At 47.0% G+C, this 22,886-nt stretch overlaps 1 protein-coding gene across 1 annotated transcript in view; it reads right to left on the bottom strand.

Annotated features, from left to right (window-relative positions):
- Positions 1-22,886, bottom strand: part of KSR1 (kinase suppressor of ras 1) — a 125,519-nt gene that overhangs the window by 39,896 nt on the left and 62,737 nt on the right. The window contains 2 exon segments of the mRNA XM_065573083.1: positions 849-1,320; positions 4,848-4,995. Of these exon segments, the coding sequence (XP_065429155.1) occupies positions 849-1,320; positions 4,848-4,995 (620 nt within the window).

Raw genomic sequence — 22,886 nt, 5'->3', positions numbered from 1 at the left:
AGCCTAGGTCTCAGCTCTGAACTCCTTCAAAGGGGTGGAGGGTTTAGCTAAGTGGTACTGATTTGGGGCCAGCTGCAAAGTTTTGGGGATGCTTTGATCAGGAACCAAAATCAGGGGCGTTCAGACTTTGTAGGGCATTTGTTTCATGCTCATTTGCATAAATAATGAAATGCTGCATTAACCGAACACCTTTCATCCCAAAATATCTACACAGCATATCACAAGCGTTAAACTGAAAAAGTGAGATCTGTATATAGTTGTGTGCGTCCGAGATGCAGCTGTTTAAAAGCCACAGCAACACTTAACACAACTTTGGACAAGGAGCGAAAGACAATAGCCAACTAAATTGTGTATATTGTTGCTTTATATGGAATTTGGCAGAGATGTTCTTGCACACACAAAAAAAAAGCTTGTGTTGATATCCTCAGTAACAGTAAGTAATCCAAACCCCTCTATTACGTGTGATCTGAAAGACATCATAGCTACAAAAGCCAATTAATATTGTGCTAGGGCATCCATCCATATGGATTCTGCACCACAACCAAACATCACCTCCTGCAAAATCTGGATCCACACAAGTATTGATGCTGATCCAACCCAGCTTAGTTTGAGAGCTGATGGGACAGCAGGACAGGGTGCAGTGGTTTGTTACACTAATGCTATCCATCTTGTGCACAAAGTTAAGAGTTGCATAGCATTTGTAAAGCACCTACGTCAATTTCAGCAGCAAGACTTCTTTAGAACACATGGTCTGTTTCACTTTATAACAGGTCTAGCTAATCTGCAAGACAAGACTTCCTAGTTACATTGGGATCGGAGATAAGGGAATTGGAAACCCCAGTGCTTACTTTACAGGAGGAACTTCATCTATCCTGTTGCCCAGCTGTGATTCATGGGACTTGCTTCTTGTGAGGGTTGGAAAGTTTGGTAGCAGCTGAAAAACCTTCCGGCTAGGCGGAGGGGGAGTCCGTGGAGGTTTCAATTTGTGACGCCTCTTTAACTGAGGCGTCGTGGGCGGTGTGATGGTGATGCTGTGAGGAGTCCTAAATACTACTCGACCACTGTGGGAGGGGAAGGCTAAAGGTTCCAGGAAGCTGTCTGTGTAGCTTGAAGGTCCTTGGCTCGAGGCAAGAGAATCCGAAGAAGGTATAGCAGACACGGACACAGAGCGTGCCTGCTGGCTGTTGCCTTTCGAAAGATGCAGCATGCCATGAGTCCACGTGGGGCCTGTAGGACAGGAGGGTTCTGCGGGGTGTGCAGAGGTGCTCTCTCGACGCGCATCAGAAGGATTCCACAACAGATCTTCTTTTAACTCCCCACCTGTTCAAGGAGAGTATCAGTGTTAGCAATTGACAGAAAACCAGCACAGTGCAGCTTAAGGACAATAGGAGGTTTTTCCCCTGGTCATCTGGCCAGGCCATTGTTTCAACTCCTCAGTCTTTTAAACTGCCAGCTAAAGTTCCCTTTAAATGACTGCAACAGAAACTATTTCCTTTTCCTGATTGTAGCCATGAGCTTCAAAACCTAAATAAACCTCCTTCCTCCTATAGGGTGCATGACTGGCTTAGGGCTAGATGTACAAAGGTATTTAGGTACTGGAGATGGAGAGAGGTGCCTGGTGAGATTTAGGGAAGTGCTAACTGAGTTAGGTTCTTATCTGCCATAGACTGTTAATGGGAGTTAAGTCAGTTAGGTGTCCAACTCGCATTGAAAGTCTATGGAAATTCGACATCTAATTCACTTGGGCAACTTCTGCCAAGCTCACTAGGCACCTATCTGCATCTTTACGTGCCTTGATAAAGCTTATGACAACAGAAAGACAAATGTGTATTAATGGGATGATTCCATCAAAAATACAACCTCCCACCCCCCTCTACAGCTGGAAAAATAAAATTGCATCAAACCATAAAAATTGTATTCAAAACGTCTCAGCCGCTCACTGGTCCCCATACAGCACCAGTTCTTAACCACTGCCTGTAGCTTACCACACACCAGACACCTTGGAGTATCAAGGCACAGCTGCCTCGGTGAGAGTGATAGCGCTCATCCTCAAATTCCAGCATTTAGGCGATCTAGTAACTTTCGTTTCATCAGTGCTACATAAACTGCCAGTTTATGCTGGGCTGGGGAAGTGAACCTTTCCAGCTTCCCCTGCAGTATGATCTTGGAAGGGGTAGTGCTCCCTTCCCCAATGCCTCTCACCCAAAGACCTCCATTAAATTCCTGCACACCCTTATGAGGCAGGCAAGTACACCTGTACCCCGATATAACCGACCCGATAGAACACGGTAAAGCAGCGCTCCGGGGGGGGGCGGGGCTGCGCACTCCGGTGGATCAAAGCAAGTTCGATATAACATGGTTTCACCTATAATGTGGTAAGATTTTTTGGCTCCTGAGGACAGCGTTATATCAAGGCAGAGGTGTATTATCCATCAAAGGAGGCAGTGAGAGGTGAATAAGACCTGCATCCATCTAAACACTTATGCATAGGCTTAACTTTAAGCACGAGAGATATCCCATCGAAGTCAATGGGACAACTCTCACACCTAAGTTCAGCACATGCTTAAAATGACTTGATGGATCAAGGCCAAAGATATTAAGCATCTTGGTTTATGTAACACTAGCCAGTCAGTGGCAGAACTGGGAACAAGAGTCCTGGCTCTGTGTCCTCGGCGCTAACAACTATCTCTCGTACAAGAATATCATAAATGAGAACTTCCGGTCAGGTGCCATTGCTTACAGGAAACAGCAACATGTCTCTTGAGCTAGAGGCGATGGCTGTTTTGCCACTGTATGGATGGAAAATACTTGACAACCTAAAGATGGAAAGATTAGAAGAAAAAGAAAAAAAGGAAAGGAAACATGAAGTCAAGTTCTTTGCTAACTTTTCCATTTGCAGGTCCTTAGATTTGCCAGAGGTACAAACTGTCAGATTACCAACAGGAAATGACACGAGTTGGCATGGCAACTTCCACCTTTTCATGTTCTCTGTATGTCTATACACATCTTCTTACTATATGTTCCATTCTGTGCATCTGATGAAGTGAGCTGTAGCCCACGAAAGCTTATGCTCAAATAAATCTGTTAGTCTCTAGGGTGCCACATGTACTCCTGTTCTTTTTGCGGATACAGACTAACACCGCTGCTACTCTGAAAAATGACAGAGCAGTAACTGCCACAAAGAAAGATCTGATGCAGATAAGGATGGTTTGCTGCAAGTAACACTCCCAGGCTTCCATAAAACTACAGCATATTGTGCCTTTAAGAGCAGCACTTTTCCAAGAAGGGGCTTTGAAAAAACAGAGTTCGCTAGCTCTGAGTGACTTGAAACCAGATCCAATCAGTTTGCGTAAAGATGCTTATTTCACATTTCCCCCCTCCACCCCCTTACAATCTGAAAAAGTCATGCTAGGTTTCTTCTGGCTCTTGCACCACCACCAATACAGATCTGCAATTGCAACTCTGCTAATGAGTCTGTTAATGAGGGAGACAGATATGCCTCCAGCTTAGGGTGACCAGACAGCAAGTGTGAAAAATCAAGATATCTTTTCTTTTTTGGGGGGGAGGGGCAGGGAGGGGGGATAGGGCCCTACTTATATATGCAACTATCAAATTCATGGCCATGAAATACGCGTCATGGACCATGAAATCCGGTCTCCCACTGTGAAATCTGGACTTTTGTATGCTTTACCCCTATACTATAGGGATTTCACAGAGGAGACCACAGGTTTCTCAAATTGAGGGGTTCTGACCAAAAGGGAGTTGCAGGGGGGGTGTCACAAGGTTATTGGGGGGGGGTTCATGGTATAGCCACCGTTACTTCTGCGCTGACTTCAGTGCTGGGTGGCTGGAGAACGGCGGCTGTTGGTCGGGCACCCAGCTCTGAAGGCAGCGCCCCGCCAGCAGCAGCGCAGACGTAAGGGTGGCAATACCATACCATGCCATCCTTACTTCTGCACTGCTGCTGGTGGTGGCACTGCCTTCAGAGCTGGGCTCCCTGCCAGCAGCCACCACCAGCAGCACAGAAGTAAGGGTAGCAGTACCACAACTCCCCCCCGCCCTCCCCTTATAATAATCTTGCAACCCCCCCACAACTCCTTTTGGGTCAGGACCCTATAATTACAACACCATGACATTTCAGATTCAAATACACCGCTACCTCGATATAACGCGACCTGATATAACACGAATTTGGATAGAACGTGGTAAAGCAGTGCTTGGGGGGGGGGGGGGGGCTGTGCACTCCAGTGGATGAAAGCAAGTTCAATATAATGCGGTTTCACCTATAACGTGGTAAGATTTTTTGGCTCCTGAGGACAGCGTTATATCGAGGTAGAGGTGTAGCTGAAATCATGACATTTATGATTTTTTAAATCCTATGACCATGAAATTGACCAAAAAGGAACTGTGAATTTGGTACGGACCTATATGTAAGGCAAAGCCAACAATATCCGGACATCTGGTCACCCTACTCCAGCTCCCCATGCCAAAGAAGTGTGTTGGTGCTACTGTTTAAAACAGAAGTCAATCTTTTTGGCAGTCAGCAGACTGGACTCTGAGCAGATCTGCTGAGTTAGAAGGACCATTTATATAGTCCTTTCCAGAACCAAATGCACCTCGAGAGACATTTCCTGTCTTCCGATGGGTACACAGCTCCTGATAACTTCAAATCACATGAACCCCATGTGCATCCAAGGGCAAAAGTTGGCCCTTAAATGTTGCCAGCAGAATAAGCCCAAGAGATTCTCCAGAAGATTTTTAGACTACGCAAAACGGAAGCAAGATGGAGTTCAGGGGTGACTGTCTAATTAGCCACTAATCCCAGCAAACAGCAAGGAAATCTATACCTGATTCGGTCACCTTCCTTAAGCAGGTGAGAGCCCCATTGAGTCTGGAACACTCCTCGTCACTGGCCCCACATCTCTTCATGGTTTCTTTCACCTTGGACTCATTCATATCCAGTAAGGCATCTAGGGTTAGCTCCTCTGGGATTCTCTGCAGAGAAAAAGGGGAGAGAAAAAAAAAAAGACTATTCTTTATTTGTTCCAGTGCATTTCTGGTAGAGCTGCCACCTTGTTGTCAAGGATCTGACGTATGATTCACTCATTTCAGCTGTGACTCTCTCTCAAGGGTCAGTCTTGACTGCACAGCATACCTCACTCAACCGTTCCTAACCGTGTTCCCCAAGCTTGTCTGAAAGCCTCTCTCGCCGAGCTGTGAGTAGGCAGATGTTTGGTGCATCAGCAGCTGGTTACACTCACTCTCCTGTTAGTAATGGAGGCTTGTTGTGGCAGAATTAGAGCCACTCGGAAAGCGGGTTTCCCCCGCTGTGGAAAAATTAAAAAAAAAAAAAAAAAAATCATTGTCAAAAAGTTTCAGAGGAAGTTTGATTTTTTTTCAATCAAAAAACCCCAAAAGCGTGGAAAGTGAAAAAGGAGGGGGGAGGGAAGTTTGCAGCTAGAAGTTTTCGGATAAAAAAATTAGGAGAGGAAAGCAGACATTATACACATGACAAAACTCCAGTTTTTCCATTTAAAAATAAGCGTCAGTGGATAACTTTCAACCAGCCCTAGCCATGATCTTGCTGAGGAATATACTTGTGCTGCACTTTACACACAGAACAACCCACTGAAGCCAAGAAATATGGGATAAAGCTCAAAAGAGATGGACACAAAAAAATATCGCAGGCTAGGAAGCTTGAAGTGATTTGATATTTCCTGCACATAAGTCAAGTTTTGTTTTTACACCACCCCTTTGTTTAAGGGCACCTCTTCACCACCCGCCGGATAGCAATCGATCTATTGGGGATCGACTTATCGCCTCTAGTGAAGATGCAATAAAATCCATCCCCGATGGCTCTGCCGTCGACTCCGGAAATCCACCGCGGCAAGAGGCGGAAGCGGAGTCGACAGTGGTGCGGCAGCGGTTGACTCGCCGCCGTCCTCACAACCAGGTAAGTCGACCTAAAATACACAACTTCAGCTACGCTATTCACGTAGCTGAAGTTGTGTCTCTTAGGTCGACCCCCCCACCCCCCATAGTGTAGACCTTAAGACTTACAAACATGGCCGTCCTTAGGCATACGCTGGCTGTGAAGGGCACCTGAAAATTTGGGGCACCCCTGGGTCTTAGTGTCCACCCTCCCACCTCTTCCTATCCCTGTTCTGACCCTTCCTGCAGGCTCCCACAGCTAGCTGCTGCAACCTAGTGAGTCTTCCTCTGGTTGGGATCTAGTAACTTAAAAGGGAAAAAGCCTTCCAGTCTGCCAGACCTATTAGCCCAGCACTGAAACTGTTAAAGAGCCATTCAAGTGGTAATGAAGCCATTTAAGAAGCGTTTGCCAAACCCCAGGTACTGTCAGTTTCTGAATTCACTGACAAACAGTTGTGCATGACTAATATTTACTCAGAACATGTTAGTCTACAGGACCTTAGTTTAAAATTTGCTTTAAAATTATTTCATTAGTGCGTTGCTGAAGATAAAAAAAAAAAATCACATCTCTAAAAAAATCCTTGCATAGATTTTTAGATGCACAATCTAAGGGCAGGTTTCAGAGTAGCAGCCGTGTTAAGGGCAGGTCTTCACTACAGGAGGGGGTCGATTTAAGATACGCAAATTCAGCTACGCGAATAGCGTAGCTGAATTAGACGTATCGCAGCCGACTTACCCTGCTGTAGGGACGGCGGCAAAATCGACCTCTGCAGCTTCCCGTCGACGGCGCTTACTCCCACCTCCGCTGGTAGAGTAAGAGCGTCGATTTGGGGATCCCCAAGAGGTAGATTTCTACCCGCCGATTCAGGCGGGTAGTGTAGACCTAGTATAAGTATTCATCTGTAGCCTTAAATGCTTGGATCTTCAGACATAAATTTAAGTAAATCCTTCAAAAAGACTACCCTTATCTAAAATACACATTTTAATTTTTTATTGCTATAGTACAAAAAACTTGCTTCCAACTTCTTCCTGTCCATCCCTTTCGCCCTTCACACCCCTGTTGAAGAGAGCCCTTAAAGGGACAACACCCCTTTCCTGCCAGATAGTGGAACAAAGGAGTTTCCCTTTCTTTACTTCTAGACTATTTGATGAACTAGTTTTAAGAGAACCCTCTAGCAAAATCAGTACCTTAGTACTATACAAAACCCTTGTTATGCCTAAAAACTTTAGAAACATTTTTTTTTAAAGTTGGTGAAATTTCATAAACATGCATATTGCTATGGAGCTCACACAGTAAATTAGTGTTCGTTTTTCTAAAATAGGGTTACCAAAAAATAAAAAGGACACTCCATGGGCCCTGGCCCCACCCCTTTCCCACCCCCAGCCCCGCCCCAACTCCACCCATTCCCCGCCCCTTCACCAAAGTCCCCATCCTAACTCCCCCTCCTCCCTCCCAGCCACGCGAAAAGCCCGGGAGGGGGAAGCCCCCAGCCGGGGGCACAAGGTCTGGAGGCTGCCCGGCAATCCGTGAAGCCGGTAGCGCTCAGGCTTCGGGCAGCCCCCTTGCCTCCGGACCCTGTGCCGCCAGAGCCCGGGAGGGGAAGTGCCCGGCCGGTATTTTTCCCGGACATGTTCAGCTTTTTGGCAATTCCCCCTGGACGGGGGTTTGATTACCAAAAAGCCGGACATATCTGGGAAAAAACAGACGTATGGTAACCCTATCTAAAAGCAATGAACATTGTTATGAACGCACTAAACCTCTGTGACTGATTATTTTAAATTAATGTTGTTTCAGTGAGTTAAATATGTAGTAATCTGGAATGGATTACTTTATGAAGGCTTAAGAGTACATTTAAAATATAAAATCAGCTTAGAAATACTGATTAAGAAAACGTAAAACAGAAGAGCTGCATCATGTATTCCATAATATTTAATGTTGTATACAGCAGGACAGCTGACTTGCCCTTACTACAAAGTTTTTGCAAATAAATCTGACAAACTTCAGGGTATATCAAAAACCCACGACTGACATTTTTTATTCCCAAATTTAGTGCTTTTAATTAGGTACCTTCTGCATGTCCAGTCTTCACCTTCTGGCATGCCGTGGAAAACATGCTCCATTTTCTTTAGAAAGAAATTGCAGACTAGTGTTTTTTTCAAATATCAGAGGGGTCGCTGTGTTAGTCTTTTATCCACAAAAACAACGAGGAGTCCGGTGGCACCTTAAAGACTAACAGATTTATTTGGGCATAAGCTTTCGTGTGTGAAAACCTCACTTCTTCAGAGGCATGGAGTGGAAAATTACAAATACAGGTATAGTTATACTGACACATGAAGAGAAGGGAGTTTGGTTCTCCACTTGTAAGGTAACGCTCTTCTCTTCATGTGCCATTATAGCTATGCCTGTATCTGTAATTTTCACTCTATGCATCTGAAGAAGTGGTGTTTTTTACCCACGAAAGCTTATGCCCAAATCTGTTTTCTTTAAGGTGCCACCAGACTCCTCGTTTTTTCAAATGTCATTTGCTTCATGGATTTGGCTGGAGGGGTGTGAGCAGGGTGAGGGAGGGAAGAGAGGCAAGAGACAGCGGGGAGAGGGCTGGACCTGGGCAGAGTGGGGCGGGGCCTGGAGTGGAGCAGGAGTAGAGTATGGGCAGAAGAGGTGGGTTGGGGGGTTGGTCTCCCCAAGCGGCAGCTTCACCCACCGCCCATGACAGCAGGTAAGAGCGGGTCGGCTCCCACACACCCAGCGTGCATTGCAGTCTCCTTAGGTGGGGCCGTATTCACAGAGCTGAATGCGCTGGCACCGTGCAGTCTGCGGGAGGGAACGGGTATGGGGGTCTCTGCGGGGACCTGTGACTCTCCACCACCATGAGGCAGGCCAGACGGCTCGGTATCCTTTGCTGCCTGGTCCACCTGCCAGGCTGCAAGCCCAGGCTGCCGTCAGGCATAGGGGCACCAGTTTAATAATACTGCATAGGGCCCCATAAATCCTAAGGACGGCCCTGCTTACAAACAATAGAAGGTTAATAAGGAGTACGAGAAATGGGATAACAGGCAGAGAGATACAAGAATTCCTCTGAAACTTTTGCTCACAACAATCACTGTTACTAACCCTCATGATTTTACCACAAGTCTTGCGACATATCGTTCTTTTTCTTAACGGCCTTGCAGTTCCTGGAGCCATAGGATTACAGGACAATTACAACTTTTTTTTCTTCTTCTTTAAATCAGAAGTTTTACACCCTCATTTCTTAGGAAAAATAGCTTGAAAACTTGAGTCCTAGAGGCTTAAAACCAAGCCAAATGGCGTAAGAACCAGCAATGTGTAATTTTTTTTAAAACTTTTTTTTTTTTAATCCAGTCTCATGATATGCCCGATTGATGATTTTTCAATGCTGGGGTTGGCAGTACTGCTAACTGAGACCCAAACAAACATTTGAGGTTTGCGTTAAATTCTCTTCGCTCCCAACTCCCAAGACACACACAGACATTCTGTACTTCCAGTTTAAATCATTTTTACATTAGATTAAAGGGAAAATAATGAATCACGAAAGGACAAAAGTCTCTAAGAAAACAGTGGGACAAATCTATAACTTGCTGGGTCTGAGCAGAATGCAAAACTGCAGCTGCCTCAAATCAGATGCCTAGGAATTTAAAGGCACAGTATGGAATAAAAAGATCTGCTTTTCTTGAATGATTTTTGGTCAGAGCAAAAGTATGAGGCACCAAGACCCTTAGCAAAAAAACACAATGATAATGTATGCTCTTGGGGATTTGTAGCCAGCTACTACAGATGCCACCAGTGCATATAAATATATAATAAAACAATGATTATTCTGTCTCTTATCTGATTCTGGGTAAGCTCATCTCAAATTAGCTGATTCACACAGAACCTTTTGAGATTTCCCCCATCACTAGTTTCTATAGGACAGAGGTAAATCCGGGACCTACAAAGAGACAGTTGAGAGGGATAAGTCACACTCCTACCGTTTTCATATTTTTCAATCATTTCAAGTGTTGTAAAATGCTCTACTAAATGTCCTCCAAACTAGGGGTAACATTTTCACAAATGCCGAAGTAACTTAGGTGCATGTCTATGCTTAAAATGCTACACGATGCACCACTTCAGTGTAGACACTACCTATACTGACAAAAGGGGTTCTCCCATTGGCATAGGTAACTCACCTCCCTGGGTATGTCCAGACTACCCGCCGTACCGGCGGGTAGCGATCGATTTATCGGGGATCGATATATCGCGTCTTGTTAAGACGCGATATATTGATCCTGAACACGCTCCCCGTCGACTCCGGAACTCCACCGGAGCGAGCGGCGGTAGCGGAGGGAGGTAAGTCAGAATAAGGTATGTCGACTTCAGCTACTAACTGAAGTTGTGTATCTTACATCGACGCCCCCTCCAGTGTAGGCCAGGCCCCTCAGAGACAGTAAATGGAGGAATTCTTCCATCGACCTAGCACGCTCTAACTGGGAGTTAGGTCAGCATAGCTAAATCTCTCGAGAGTGGGGATTTTTCATCTAAAATGAAACCATGACATGCTGTGGGGCAGCCTTCAGTCAGACAATGGGTTCAAAGCTTAGGGAATCAAGAATGGGGAGGGGGGGTGAGAACACACACACACGATGGAGAGGAAAACAGAGGGAAGAATTCCAAGATGTCAAAATTTCAAAGAAAATGCAAACATTTCTCAGGAACTCTCATGTCACAAGTGTTACAATATACAAATCTGCTGCTGCTTCTTAGGCAAGATCACACAGCAACACATCATCTGAAACAGGAACAACATGGGGCCAAAGTCTGCTCGTCTTTGGCACCATTCCCATGGAAGCCTGCGGCGTTCTGCAGGCATATGGCCAGCAGAATTGGCTGGCAGAATCTAAGCCCACACCTACCGTAGTAGATTCATTACTTCCCTGGCCACATCCAACTTCCACTCCAATACACCCCCTAGACGTTCACAGAAACATCTCTGCCCTGAATGTGCGCCAGGGTCAGCTCTACAAGACAGGTAGTTATCTTCAGAAAATGCAAGAAACCCTGTAATGGGCAATTATGCCATAATCTGACCCTTGGGGAAAGTTTCCTCCTAACCCTTAGCAGTTAGTGGTTGACTTTCTATAGATTCCAAGGCCAGAAAGGACCATTGTGATTATCTGCTCTCGCCTCCTGTATTGCACAGACCACAGAACTTCCCCAAAATAATTCCTAGAGCAGATCTTTTAGGAAAAAATAAAAATCCCATCTTGATTTCAAAATGGCCAGTGACAGAGAATCCACCATGATCTTTGGTAAATTGTTCCAATGGTTAATTACTCTCACCGTTAAAAACTTACACCTTATTTCCAGTCTGAATTGGTCTAGCCAATTTTTTTTTTTTATTTTGCCCCAAAGCATGAGGACTTATGTCCCTTATAATTTTCTATCACTCCTCATGTAAATTAAGATATTCCCATTATGTATGTAGTTAAAGCAATAGGGATTGCATTCACGTCACTTTAAAAAAAAAAAAGATTGAGACAATTACTTTTCAGGCAGGAAAGCAACCTACATTACTTAGCTAGTCCTGCTCGCAATCTTGTCATTCCAGATCAGAGTGTAAGTCATTGTACGCACACTGCCCCGTACTGTTCCAAGCATGATGCAAAGGTAATCAGTAACCTATTACAGATTTTAATTTTTAATAGCTGTAATGTGTAACAGATTAAATTTGCCCTGAGAAAGCGAAGCATCTCAGTCTCCGCTGACTCCATTAACCCCGGGTTTAAAATTGCAACTACAAATGGAGGTGTGCTGTGGTGTGACGGTTGGAGCACTGAGCTGGGAATCAGGGGACCTGGTTTCTCATCTGGGCTCTGCCATAATGTGTGCCTTTGGGCAAGGGCCTTAGTTAATCCATCTGTCAAACAGCAATAAGAAGGGATTTCCTATCTTTATCACACACTCTGGAATCAGATAAAAAGAGCAGTGACACTTCATGATCAGGTCAGTGGACTGAATACTGGTCCCAGTTACACCTGTATAAATGAGGAGTCATTCTACTGAAGTGATTCTGTATTTGCACCAGTGCAAAAGGAGAGCAGAGTCTGGCCTTGTGTGCACACAGATAAGTGGGATAAGAGAAAGGGTGTGGTTATGCCGTCTTTTCTAGACGAGGGACGGTAGATTTTACACTATTATCCCTTGCCACTGCACTCGCGTCCAGGAAGGTAGGTTCTACTCCAGGGCGATGAGGAAGTGAAATATCTGTGATAGAGCGAGGTATACCAGGAGTTTGGTTTAATGATGGAACATATGGCTGCACAAATAGGAGCAGAAGACAGGAAGAGGCACGCTGGCATAAACGAATGCTGGATACTAGCTCAGGCTGCAAGCCATACCCAGAGGGAAGAGTCACAGCACGTTCTGGAATTCTGTTCAGCACTAGACAATCCAGAAAGATGCTCACACGTCCTTGCCTGTGAGAACTGCGCCTCCACCCACCAGCACTCTGACAGGGGCTGCTAGGCCTAAAGCTGGCACAGCAGATTACACAGGTTCACCCATCTGTTATGGGTCGCACAGAGAAGCTGTACGCACACACCCCCACACACAACTTTGGTCTTCCCACATTGTCTGGTGGCTGACCAGAATTCCAGAACACTCTCGCTGGGTGGCTGGCTCGCAGCCTTAGCCAAGAGCAGACTTCTTTTAGCGAAGGGTTAGTAACTAAAGCAATTGCTGCTGTTTGGGACCTTGATCCTTCAAGGTGCAATACGCTGCCTGAGGTGCTGAGCACCCTCTACTCCCACTCCAGGCTTGTGGGGCTGGGTCTTATAAGCACTGAAGCCAGGGGCTTCAAAAGAGCTCAGGACCCACAGTTGAGGCTGGGTTTGCAAGATAGCTTGGCTACCACGTACTAAATAAGGGCCAGAGGATCAGAAGCCATCAGTAGACTGGGTGCCGAGCTCATCTGAAGATCTGGCCATCCACGCCAGACAGGAGCTGCTTGGCGCTAAGTGCTTTTGACAACCTGGCCCTGTGAACATACACGACGCTATCCTAGAAACACTGGGATTGCAGCAAGACGGCACAAACTGTTCAGAGCTCCATGCCCAGCTCTGAAGCACAATTGGGCAAGTGATTTGCTGGGCAGGGAGTGGCATTATGCTGGTCTCTGAGGAGACATCAGACAAATCACCGCAGGAAGCTGGGTACTTGCTGAGCCAATGGTCTGATCTGCTGCAGCATTTCAGTTGAATCCCCGTTTCATAAACAAAGCTCAGCTACTCTCGGTATTTGTCCGTAGTGAAAACAGATGTTTACACATGCTGCCTTTTCCACAATCCCTCCGTTTCCCCCGCTTTGGGTTTGAGCAGCCTCCAAAGACAATTTTCCTCCTCTTGTGGGAAGACACACTGAAGGCTCAGCAGAGAACTCAGTGTCCAGACTACATGGCTGCTAAATCTTGGACGCCGGTTTTTAAGCTCTGTTGTGAACACACCAGAACCAGTGCTGACTACAAGTCTGCCACAGCACCAGCAGCCACTTGAGTGTCTCTCATTTGGGAGCCGACGGGGAGGCCAGATATGGGGAGTTTATTTCCTACACTTCAGCTGGCGAGTTAAGAGCCAGCAAAATGAACCACAAAAACAAAATAATTATAATCACAGATGTCAGAGGTGGGAGACACCTGTTTGGTCAGCTAGTCCCTGCCAGTCCAGGCTAGCTCCTGATGCAGTCAGAGCACTGCCAATCACCGCCAAATGACAACATGTACTCAGCAAAGGCTCCGCAGAGTTGGCAAAGCGTTAAGGGAGGTTGGCAAGGATTTAAGGAAACAGTACAAACGCTACCCACTTCTTTGCTAGCTCACAGGACACTCCTGTGCGGCTTTTGCTCTCAGAAATGGCCAGACCCCACAACTCGTCGCTTGCTCTTCTCCCTCTTTTGAGCAGGATCATGGCTGGGTCAGACAACACTGCCAACCCCTATCCACACCCCACGGGAGCAGGATGAAATGATATTGGGGTATTTATTACGAATGCTCCAGTCCCTGCTGGGGGTGGGGATGTACAAACTGCTTTGCAAAGATAGGCCTAGTCGATACAGTTTTTGTACTGGTATAAATGCAGAAATAAAAATAAAATTAAAATGGCATCACCCAAACAAATGTAGTTAAACTGGTAAATAAATTAATACCTAGCTCTAATCTAGTGCTTTTCTTCAGTAGATCTCAAAGCACTTTACAAAGGAGCCCCTTTTACATATGGGGAAACTGAGGCACAGAGTACTGGGAGAGGGGAAAGAAGAGATAAGTTGACCAAAGTCACCCAGCATGCCAGTGGCAGAGTCAGGTCTGCTGAGTCCTAGTCTTGTGCTCCACGCACTAGGCCAAGCCCTACCTTGGATGCAGTTATACCCACATAAAGGCGTCCTGTATGAGTATAACATTTCCCTTCTCATACCGGATAATCTACACCAGTCTAAACCACCTTCCTACCGACATAACTGCACTCACACTATGGGATTGCGTGGATTTAACCATATCAACCCAGTAAAAGCAGTAAACTTTCTACCAGAGACAAGGCCTAAGCCCCAATCCCTACTACGAGCAGGCATCTGGAATGACATCCTGGCTGGGTTCCTGACAGACTACAAACAGAGCAGAGGGAGAGGGAGAGCAGCCAGGCGACCGCTCCTCTGTGCAAGATTCCTGCATAGGATAGCCAGCGTGAGCTCCTAATACCACATCTGAGGAAGGCTGGCGCTTGCCAACATTTGATGAGTGGGCGTGGTGCTATGCAGCAGCATTGGTTGCCCCACAATGCCCAAAGCTCATTCCCAGTGGCGACCGCATCCAAACCCCGTTTCATCTGCACGGAGAACTGGGAGTGCCCATAGATTCAGGTGCGGCGCTTGCTCCCCTTGAAAGCACTGGCCAAATTCCAGGAATTTTATCTCAAGCCTCGTGATATCTGGTGTGGTTCTTAGAGCCCCAGCTCCCAGAGCGATGCACTTCCCTTTCTGGCCCTCAAGACGGCAGAGAAAAAGCCTAAAAATGTGACCTAGGTGCATGCACCCTAAAGGCCCAGAAACCGGAAGGCTGATAAAACCTCCAAAATGTTAGATTTTAAAAACTGAGATTGCCAAGCAAATCTCACGATCTTGGGGCTGGCCGTACTAACATTCTCACTGGCTGCAGCAGCAGCTGGCTCCGTCATCAGCCCTGTGTTTTGTCCAGCAGATGGCATGCTCCTGAAGACTTTAAAAGCCTCCTCTTCCACCCTGAGGCTACGGCACTAGGAGGCACGGCCAAGGAGCAAATAGTGAGAAAGTCTTCAGGGCGGACGCTGCCTTGAGGGTGCATTCGGCAGCTGGCACAGCAAGATGGGCTTCTACCTGAAGCTGTGTGCCATGACACCACGGACTTGGGAGCGAAAGCAGCTGCCTCACCAAACCCATAAGTGACGTCCGATGCCGTCCTTCTCCTGCCCCAAGGAGCTGAATTTTAGAGAGGAGTAGAATGGCAAGTTGTAGGGAAGTATAAGCACAGAAAAGGAGATTATATTTAAACAATCCCAATGACCTTGAGTAAGGAAAGCTCAGACAGGCTTCCAGAACCTGCTGCCAGTCCCCAGGACACGCGACAAAAGAAACTAAGTCTCGGGGGGGTGGAGGGAGGGGGGGGGAGAGAATAAGAGGCTTTCTTTAAACAGCCACTCATGTGCTGCACATATGTGGTGGCTTAATATAAAACTGGTCAATCTGATCCCTGGAAGATTGGCCTGAAGCGATTTATCTCCGCTAGCCCCCTGGCCAATGCGATAATCATGCAGGTCACTAGTTCAAGTTGGCACTTTAAAAACAGGCTCAGTTGTTAACGGCTGAGCGGGAGCAGCCCCGAGTCTAGTAGAGCAGATTCTGCACGACATGCTTTGCAAACTAACGTCTGGCTCACGAGCACGCAACGTGGGGACTGCGACCGTTCCAATCCAGATCTCGCTATCCCCGATGGAACTCCAGTGGAGTTCTTCATGATCGACAGCAACTGAGAGAGAGGTAAAGCAGCAATGGATTTAACTCCGCCTGCCTTGTTTTGGTCTGTTTTTGGATGGTGCGGCTTTAAAAATGAAAATAAACCCAGCTCAAACACACACACAGACCTTACAGTCCAATCCTAAGAGGAGCTGGGCTCTTTCAACTCAGAGGGTGTTCACTGGCTTGAGCGTAGAGCCCCACCATGCAAGGCATTTCCCTGAAATTCACCGATCTGTCCTGGAGGTACAGCTACAGCCTCAACAGAGATAGTCAAATCTAGGAGCAGGCTCTGGGCGACTGTGGTTTAAGGAAAGTAGCAGCTGCTAGACACATTTGCTTTCCCATCACCTTAAGACAGGCAAGCAGTCTAGGCCTTGGTTACACTCGGGACTTCCCAGCGACGCCGCGGCAGCGCTGTGAAGCACGAGTGTAGTCGCGCCGCCAGCGCGAGAGCTCTCTCGCAGCGCTGTATGTACTCCGCCTCTCCGAGGGGAATAGCTTGCAGTGCTGCGAGTGAGCGTGCAGCGCTGCAGGCTCGGATTACACTGGCGCTTTACAGCGCTGTACTCGCTGCGCTCGGGCGGGGGGAGGGCGTTTTCACAGCCCTGAGCGCAGCAAGTTGCAGCACTGAACAGCGCCAGTGTAGCCAAGGCCTTAGAGAGCTGCTCGCCCAGCCCACTGGCTGTTGCCAAAGAATGAGTGTACTGCAGTTTGTCTCTCTATCCAGATAAGACAGCCTTACAGAAGGCCCTACACACCAATTGCACTGAGGTGCTAATTTTCTGCTCTCTACTTCAATAGCGTTTAATAGCTTTCTTTTCATTTCTGTTGACAAGGGTGGGCCCAGATGGCACTGGCTTGGTATTTAGATAAGAAGAGTGGGGTATGGATGGACGAATGGGTAAGTGATAGATGGGAAATGCTAACTAGCAAAAGGGGAGACAAGATCGAAATAGCTGTTCTAGGTTCCCTGGAGAGACAGGTTCAAACCCAAGCAGCGTTTACACAGTCCCTTCTTGCCCACAGCCTACTGCGCATGGCTCTTCCGGAGGAGACCCTGGGTTTGATACTGAGACAAGGTGTGCAGCATAGGAACCTAAACAGATCCTGCCCCCACTGGGGAGAACTCCCATAGGCTTCATTGTGTTTAAGGCTGGAGCAAACCACCCCAAATATTCTGTGTGGACAAAGGAATTCCTTTTCTTGCAAGGAAAATTTTCCCCAGAGGACTCGGCCCAAATACTCCCTCTTCCCCCCAAAAACCAAAACAAAAACTGCTGTGCAGCAGGTGATGTGCTGGCTGGCATATGGGACCACAGCAACAGGATGTGCTATAAACCCAAGAGTGTGGTTCTGTTTCAAATCAAATCATGAGCGCTCCCATACCTTAGAGAGGAGGGATGTGCTAGCCTATGACTTGGAAGAGCCAAATTCAATTCCCTGCTTTACCACAGATTTAAGGCTGTAAGAATGGCCATAGTGGGTAAAACAAATGGTCCATCTGGCCCAGGATTCTATCTTCCAATAGCGGCCAGTGCCAGATGCTTCAGAGGGAATGAACAGAACAGGGGAGTTATCAAGTGATCCATCCCCTGTCATCCAGTCCCAGCTTCTGGTAGTTGAAGGTTTAGGGACACAGAGCATGGGTTTGCGTCCTTGACCATCTCTACCCCCATCCTCTGAACTTGTCTGAGCTGAACAGTCCCCGTCTTTAATCTCCCCTCAAATGGAAGCTGTTCCATTCCCCTAATCATTTTCATTGCCCTTCTGTGTACCTTTTCCATGGTGGGGGGGGGGGGGGGGGACCAGAACTGCATGCAGTATTCCAGGTGTGGGCATACCATGGATTTAAAACAGTGGCATTATGATACTTTCTGTTCCATTATCTATCCTTTTCCTAATGGTTCCCAACATTCTGTTCGCTTTTTTGACTGCCGCTGCACATTGAGCAGATGTTTTCAGAGCACTATCCACAATGCCTTCAAGTTCTTTCTTGAGTGGCAACAGCTAATTTAGACCCCATTATTTTGTATATAAATGTGCTTTACTTTGCATTTATCAACATTGACTTTCATCTGTTATTTTGTCACCCAGTTTAGTGAGATCCCTTTGGAGTTAATTACCGTGATTTTGTATCGTCACACTTCCCATGTGACCTTGAGCAAGCCTTAGTTTCTCTGTGCCTCAGTTCCCGATCTGTACAATGGGGATAACAGCACTGCTCTACCTCACCAGGGTATTAGGAGGATAAATAAATTTAGGGTTGTAGGGTGCACCGATACTAAGGTAATTAAGGTATATGCAAGATAAGCTGCTGGCAACTGTGAAGGCTTACTCACCACCCTTGGTTCAGCAGAAGAGATAAAAAAAACAAAAAAAGCCAAACCAGGAAATAAACCCTTCTTAGAACAATGAGGAGGACTTTTCTACAAAACCCACCTTCATTCCAGACATACACAGAGTGTGAACTCTACCGTGTACATGCTTGAAAATGAGCACTAATGAAAGCAACCGTCAAATAAAAAAAGGTGTGTCAATCCTCAGAACCTCAAACAAGCCAGCCAACACTTCCTCCAAATCAGCTACTGAGTAAAATTCACTAAGGCCTTCAGCATCACCACAGTCCATCACTCCTCCAGAGAGGGCTTATATTATACCTGGACATTGTGTTGGTTTTCTGCCCACAGGTGAATTCCACCTGAGGGAGAGCTTTGTTTTTCGGGCTTGTCTATACATGAAGTTATTCCCAGATAAAGTGGGGTGTGGCTTTAAAGAAGAATGACTATTCCAGATTAATTCCAAGGCATACAAGCCCTTGGTATTCTAGTATCCAGAACACCTGTACATGGAGGATAGTGGAAGTTAGCAATGCATTAAGGATTTTTTGCCTCCACAAAATACCATCGCATTTACCTCCCTATAAAAACCTGCAAAATCTTCAGCAAAACTCACATGAAGACTAAGCAGATACCAAGAAACCCTTTCTACACAACTACATGTTGAAAAAAATGTCATGGATCCCTACAGATGTTAGCAATGTTGGGATAGTTTTTGCAAAAATTCCCTAATGCAGATAAATCTCTATTATATTAATGTGTCACACACACACACACACACACACACACACTTTCTAGGACACATGCAACATGTCTACAACCCCAACCTGGAAACAGTTTCTTCTACCAGCTCTACTGAAGTGAGCTGACCTGTTCCTCACCCCTGTATGGGTGCTGTCTTTACAAAGCTGGACATCTGTCAAGGCCTCAAATGCCCCTTCTTAATCAATACATTCCTGGAAGATAGCTGGCTAGGCAAAGAAGCAGATGCTAGATAGGAGAAAGCCCATTACATAAGGTGCTTAAAGTCCTGCTGGTGACTCTAAGCAAAAGCATGTGAGGGAGGGTGCTCTGAAGATAGTCTTGGTGAAATTAGCTTTTATTCTGCCTTGGCTGCTCCAGTGCCCAAAGAGAAAGGCAATAGAGTATTAGCTCTCTGGTCAGTTCAAACAAACAATATTCTAATGGCCATTCTAGGAAGCCTCAAGTGATGTTCATAGATCACTCTAAACTGGATCTGCCCAGGTTTTGGTCTGGTGCAAACTCTCCCGTCCAGCTACTAAATCTCTCCTACAGACACAAACATTCTTGGTGCACAGAGGTGGAAAGCCCTTGCCCAAATTGTGAACTGAATAGTGGATATGGCCTCCTATTGTACATGGGAGGAGTCACAGACAAGGAACCTGTGGGAAGCTTGTTACCACATTATATGTATATGGCATCCTGCTAAGAAATCTCCAGATTCCTTGTGTTGTCAGTCAAGATTGGGCAAGTCTCTCTCTGATCATGGTGATGCCCTGCCGTCCCACAGGATGCAGATGGGATCAATCTGCAGCCCTCTGTTTGGAAAAAGCATGGGATTGCTGAGTGGAGAGATGAAGCTAAGTCCTTGGTCTCATACCACTAGTCACAACCTTTTGGAGAAGAGAGATAGTGATGTCCCAAGGGAGGTCTTGCCTGCTGACTGGATACAGCCTGTTGAGAACATCAGCCAGGTATAGTGCTTATGAAGGAGCCTCATTTAGGGTTAAAATTTGCCCAATGCCTTGACGCTGTAAGTGGCACTTGGGCCATGTGCTGGTGCTTGGCGCTGGACTGAATTTAACCCCCTACTGCAAACTTTTTGTGTTGTAAATAGAGGATCTGCTTCATCTTCCCCACTGCAAAGCTAATGCTGAATAGAATGGAGCTGGGTGGAGAAGTCCATGCTGCTAGGGTCTGTTCTTCCAAGGACTGCGTGGTGACCTAGTGGGGATGCTCCTGCCAAATGGCAGAGTTGTCCTGACCTGTGGAGAAACCATGTGCTACGGAGTCTGGGAGAGGGGGCAGTAGTTCCCTCATGTTCCTCACAGCAACCCCCTGAGGCTACAGAGTTGGTGGCTTTCAAACGAGTCCCATCCAGGTCTCCCTGATGGGTAGGATGGCAACTGTAACAGGGCCTTGAAGTTGGAGACTGAAGAGGAGTACGCCATTCAAATGAAAGGTCTTTATGGGGAAACAGAGCTCCAGGTGCCGCTTTTCCATTCCCAAGCTAAAAATACACCGCACAAAAAGCTACTACTATCTCCCCGGACAGCGGGGCAGGACAGTCAATTACAAACTGGTCACAATTGGTCTGAACCACTCCACTCCCTGCAGCCTGACCTACGCTCCAGGGAAGGGAACGCTGCAGAGGGAGATGGAGGCAAACCCTTTGCTCAGTGCACTTGTTCTTCCTACAGAGTGCAATGTGTAGCCATCTGCCATATGATAAAATTAACAGCTCAGACTGTTCAGATACCAAAAGCGTCCCTCAGGCCAGGCCCCCCGGGGGTTACACAGAAACTGCAAGAAACCAGAAGAACCTGAAATAACATGCACGGATTAGTCCAACCATGAAGCCAAAGGAGCAGAGCTCTTTCCCTGCCAGCCTGCTCGCTCTGCTTTGCCTGATCCCTGTTGAGGGTTTAAAAAAAAGGAACCACACCGCTCCCATCGAATTCCATGCCCCCCTACCTCGATCAGAAAAAGATTTAAATGGGCAACAAACTAGGTTTCACAAGTAAACATAACACTGATTGAAAAGAACGCTGTGGTATTGCTAGACATTCCCAAAGCAGAATCGTTACAAACCAGACCTGCCGGCAGACCTGCCGTTCATACCACAGATCCTCCTGAAAGCCCTGCAGTGGGAGACGTGTTTGTTTAATGCAGAGGTCCCCACATTGTGGGGCACAGAGGAATATTCGGGGAGGGAGCCCAGGCCAGCCCCCTGCCGCTAGCTCTGCTCCGGCCCCAGCTCCGTCCCCAGCCTTCACACAGCTCTGCACCTGGCTGTGGGCCTGGCTGCCGGCCCCCAGCCTCAGCCCCGGTACTGTTCCCAACCCCCGCTCCTGGCCCCAGACCCACCCCCAGCTGCAGGACCAGCCTCAGCCCCCTTATTCCTGTCCGCGTTTCTCTCCCCCCCAGCTGCAGCCCCACTCCTGGCCCAGCTGGGTGGGCAGACAGAGGCAAGGGGGGCGCCATGACTCTGAAAAGTTTGGGGACTGCTAGTTTAATGCGATCTCACCACTCCCTGTCTACAATAGGCTGCCAGTTATCAACACTAAAAACAGACTCCCAGGCTTGATTGACTAGAACCCCTGCGAGGGCAGAGCACGGCCAGTTCAGACATGTCTGGCAAGAGGATAATGAGGCTGCCATCTTCTTCAATTACCTTTAAGTCTGTGACAAAAAGGTGCAGGGAGCAAACCACATAGTTAAGCATCCTGGGGGATTTTTCTTACATCAAAGAAAACAAGCCAACGGCAGGGCCCGTTTTTTTTTTTTTCTCCTAAAACACACCTCACTCATTTTCTTTTAAATGAAAACACTAAACCATGGACATTCAAGCTGGAAAAGACCTATTAGATCAGTGATTCTCAGCCTTTCTATCCCAGAACCTCCTCCCATTTTGCAAGGATTTACCGCCCCCTCCCCCCTTTTAACTCTATGCAAAAGGCGGGGCAATCACACCCCCCCTCCAGACACCTGGTCCTACCCTCCCGGGATTCACAACTTCCAGTTGAGAACTCCCGCATTAGCCCATCCGTGCCAATTCGCAGTCCAGACAGGATTATGCCCTGTATTTTCCTAGCACTTTGTCCAGTCTCATTGTCACAGTACGTATCTTCCACGCTTTGGAAAACACGGCGCTCCCCACACATGCACTTGGCTATAGCTAGCCCCTCCCCGGAGCATTTAGCCATCAGAAATCTCCTCAGCCTTTTGCCATAAAATGATCCAAAAAGAGGAGACAGACACAGAATAGCTCCATCCCAAAGCAGAGCTGCCTCAAACTATCCGACTTACTCCATTTACATGGTAGCTGGAGGGGGGGGGGGGGGGGGGAAATCACCACAGCAACTGGCTTCTACAAATTTGCTGTCAACCGAATGACTTACCCCTCACAAAATGTGCATTGTGGAGTGAAAATTGAAGGCTTCTATTCTCCACCTACCTCAGTGTCTGCTAGCCCGGCACCGAACAGTCCTCTCACTCTCCGCAGCATTACTGGCTCACTGTTATCCATGTTCACGGGAGTTTTAGCGATTGCCCAACGCCATAAACAGTGCATTGTTATTACTGTAATCTCTCCCAGAGCTAAAGGATCTGACAGGCGGACATTATTTTGGTTTTAAATACAGGCGTTCAAAAAGGGAAGGAAAAAAAAAAAAAAAAAGACCGCCAGCCATTCTAACACTGTGCAGCTTGAAAGCTCTCGATGGCTGGAGCAGTGTCAGTGAGCAAAAAATAGGCTTTGCGCTGGACTGGAGGAGTCAGCAAATATTTTAAATTGGAACCGGGGCTCTATTTCTGACAGGAGCGTCCGGGAGTTTGTGCTT

The sequence above is a fragment of the Chrysemys picta genome, chromosome 19, assembly GCF_011386835.1.
Source record: "Chrysemys picta bellii isolate R12L10 chromosome 19, ASM1138683v2, whole genome shotgun sequence".
Lineage (NCBI taxonomy): Eukaryota > Metazoa > Chordata > Testudines > Emydidae > Chrysemys > Chrysemys picta.
The sequence above is the reverse complement of the archived record's forward strand: the minus strand, read 5'-3'. Positions and strand labels throughout refer to the sequence as shown.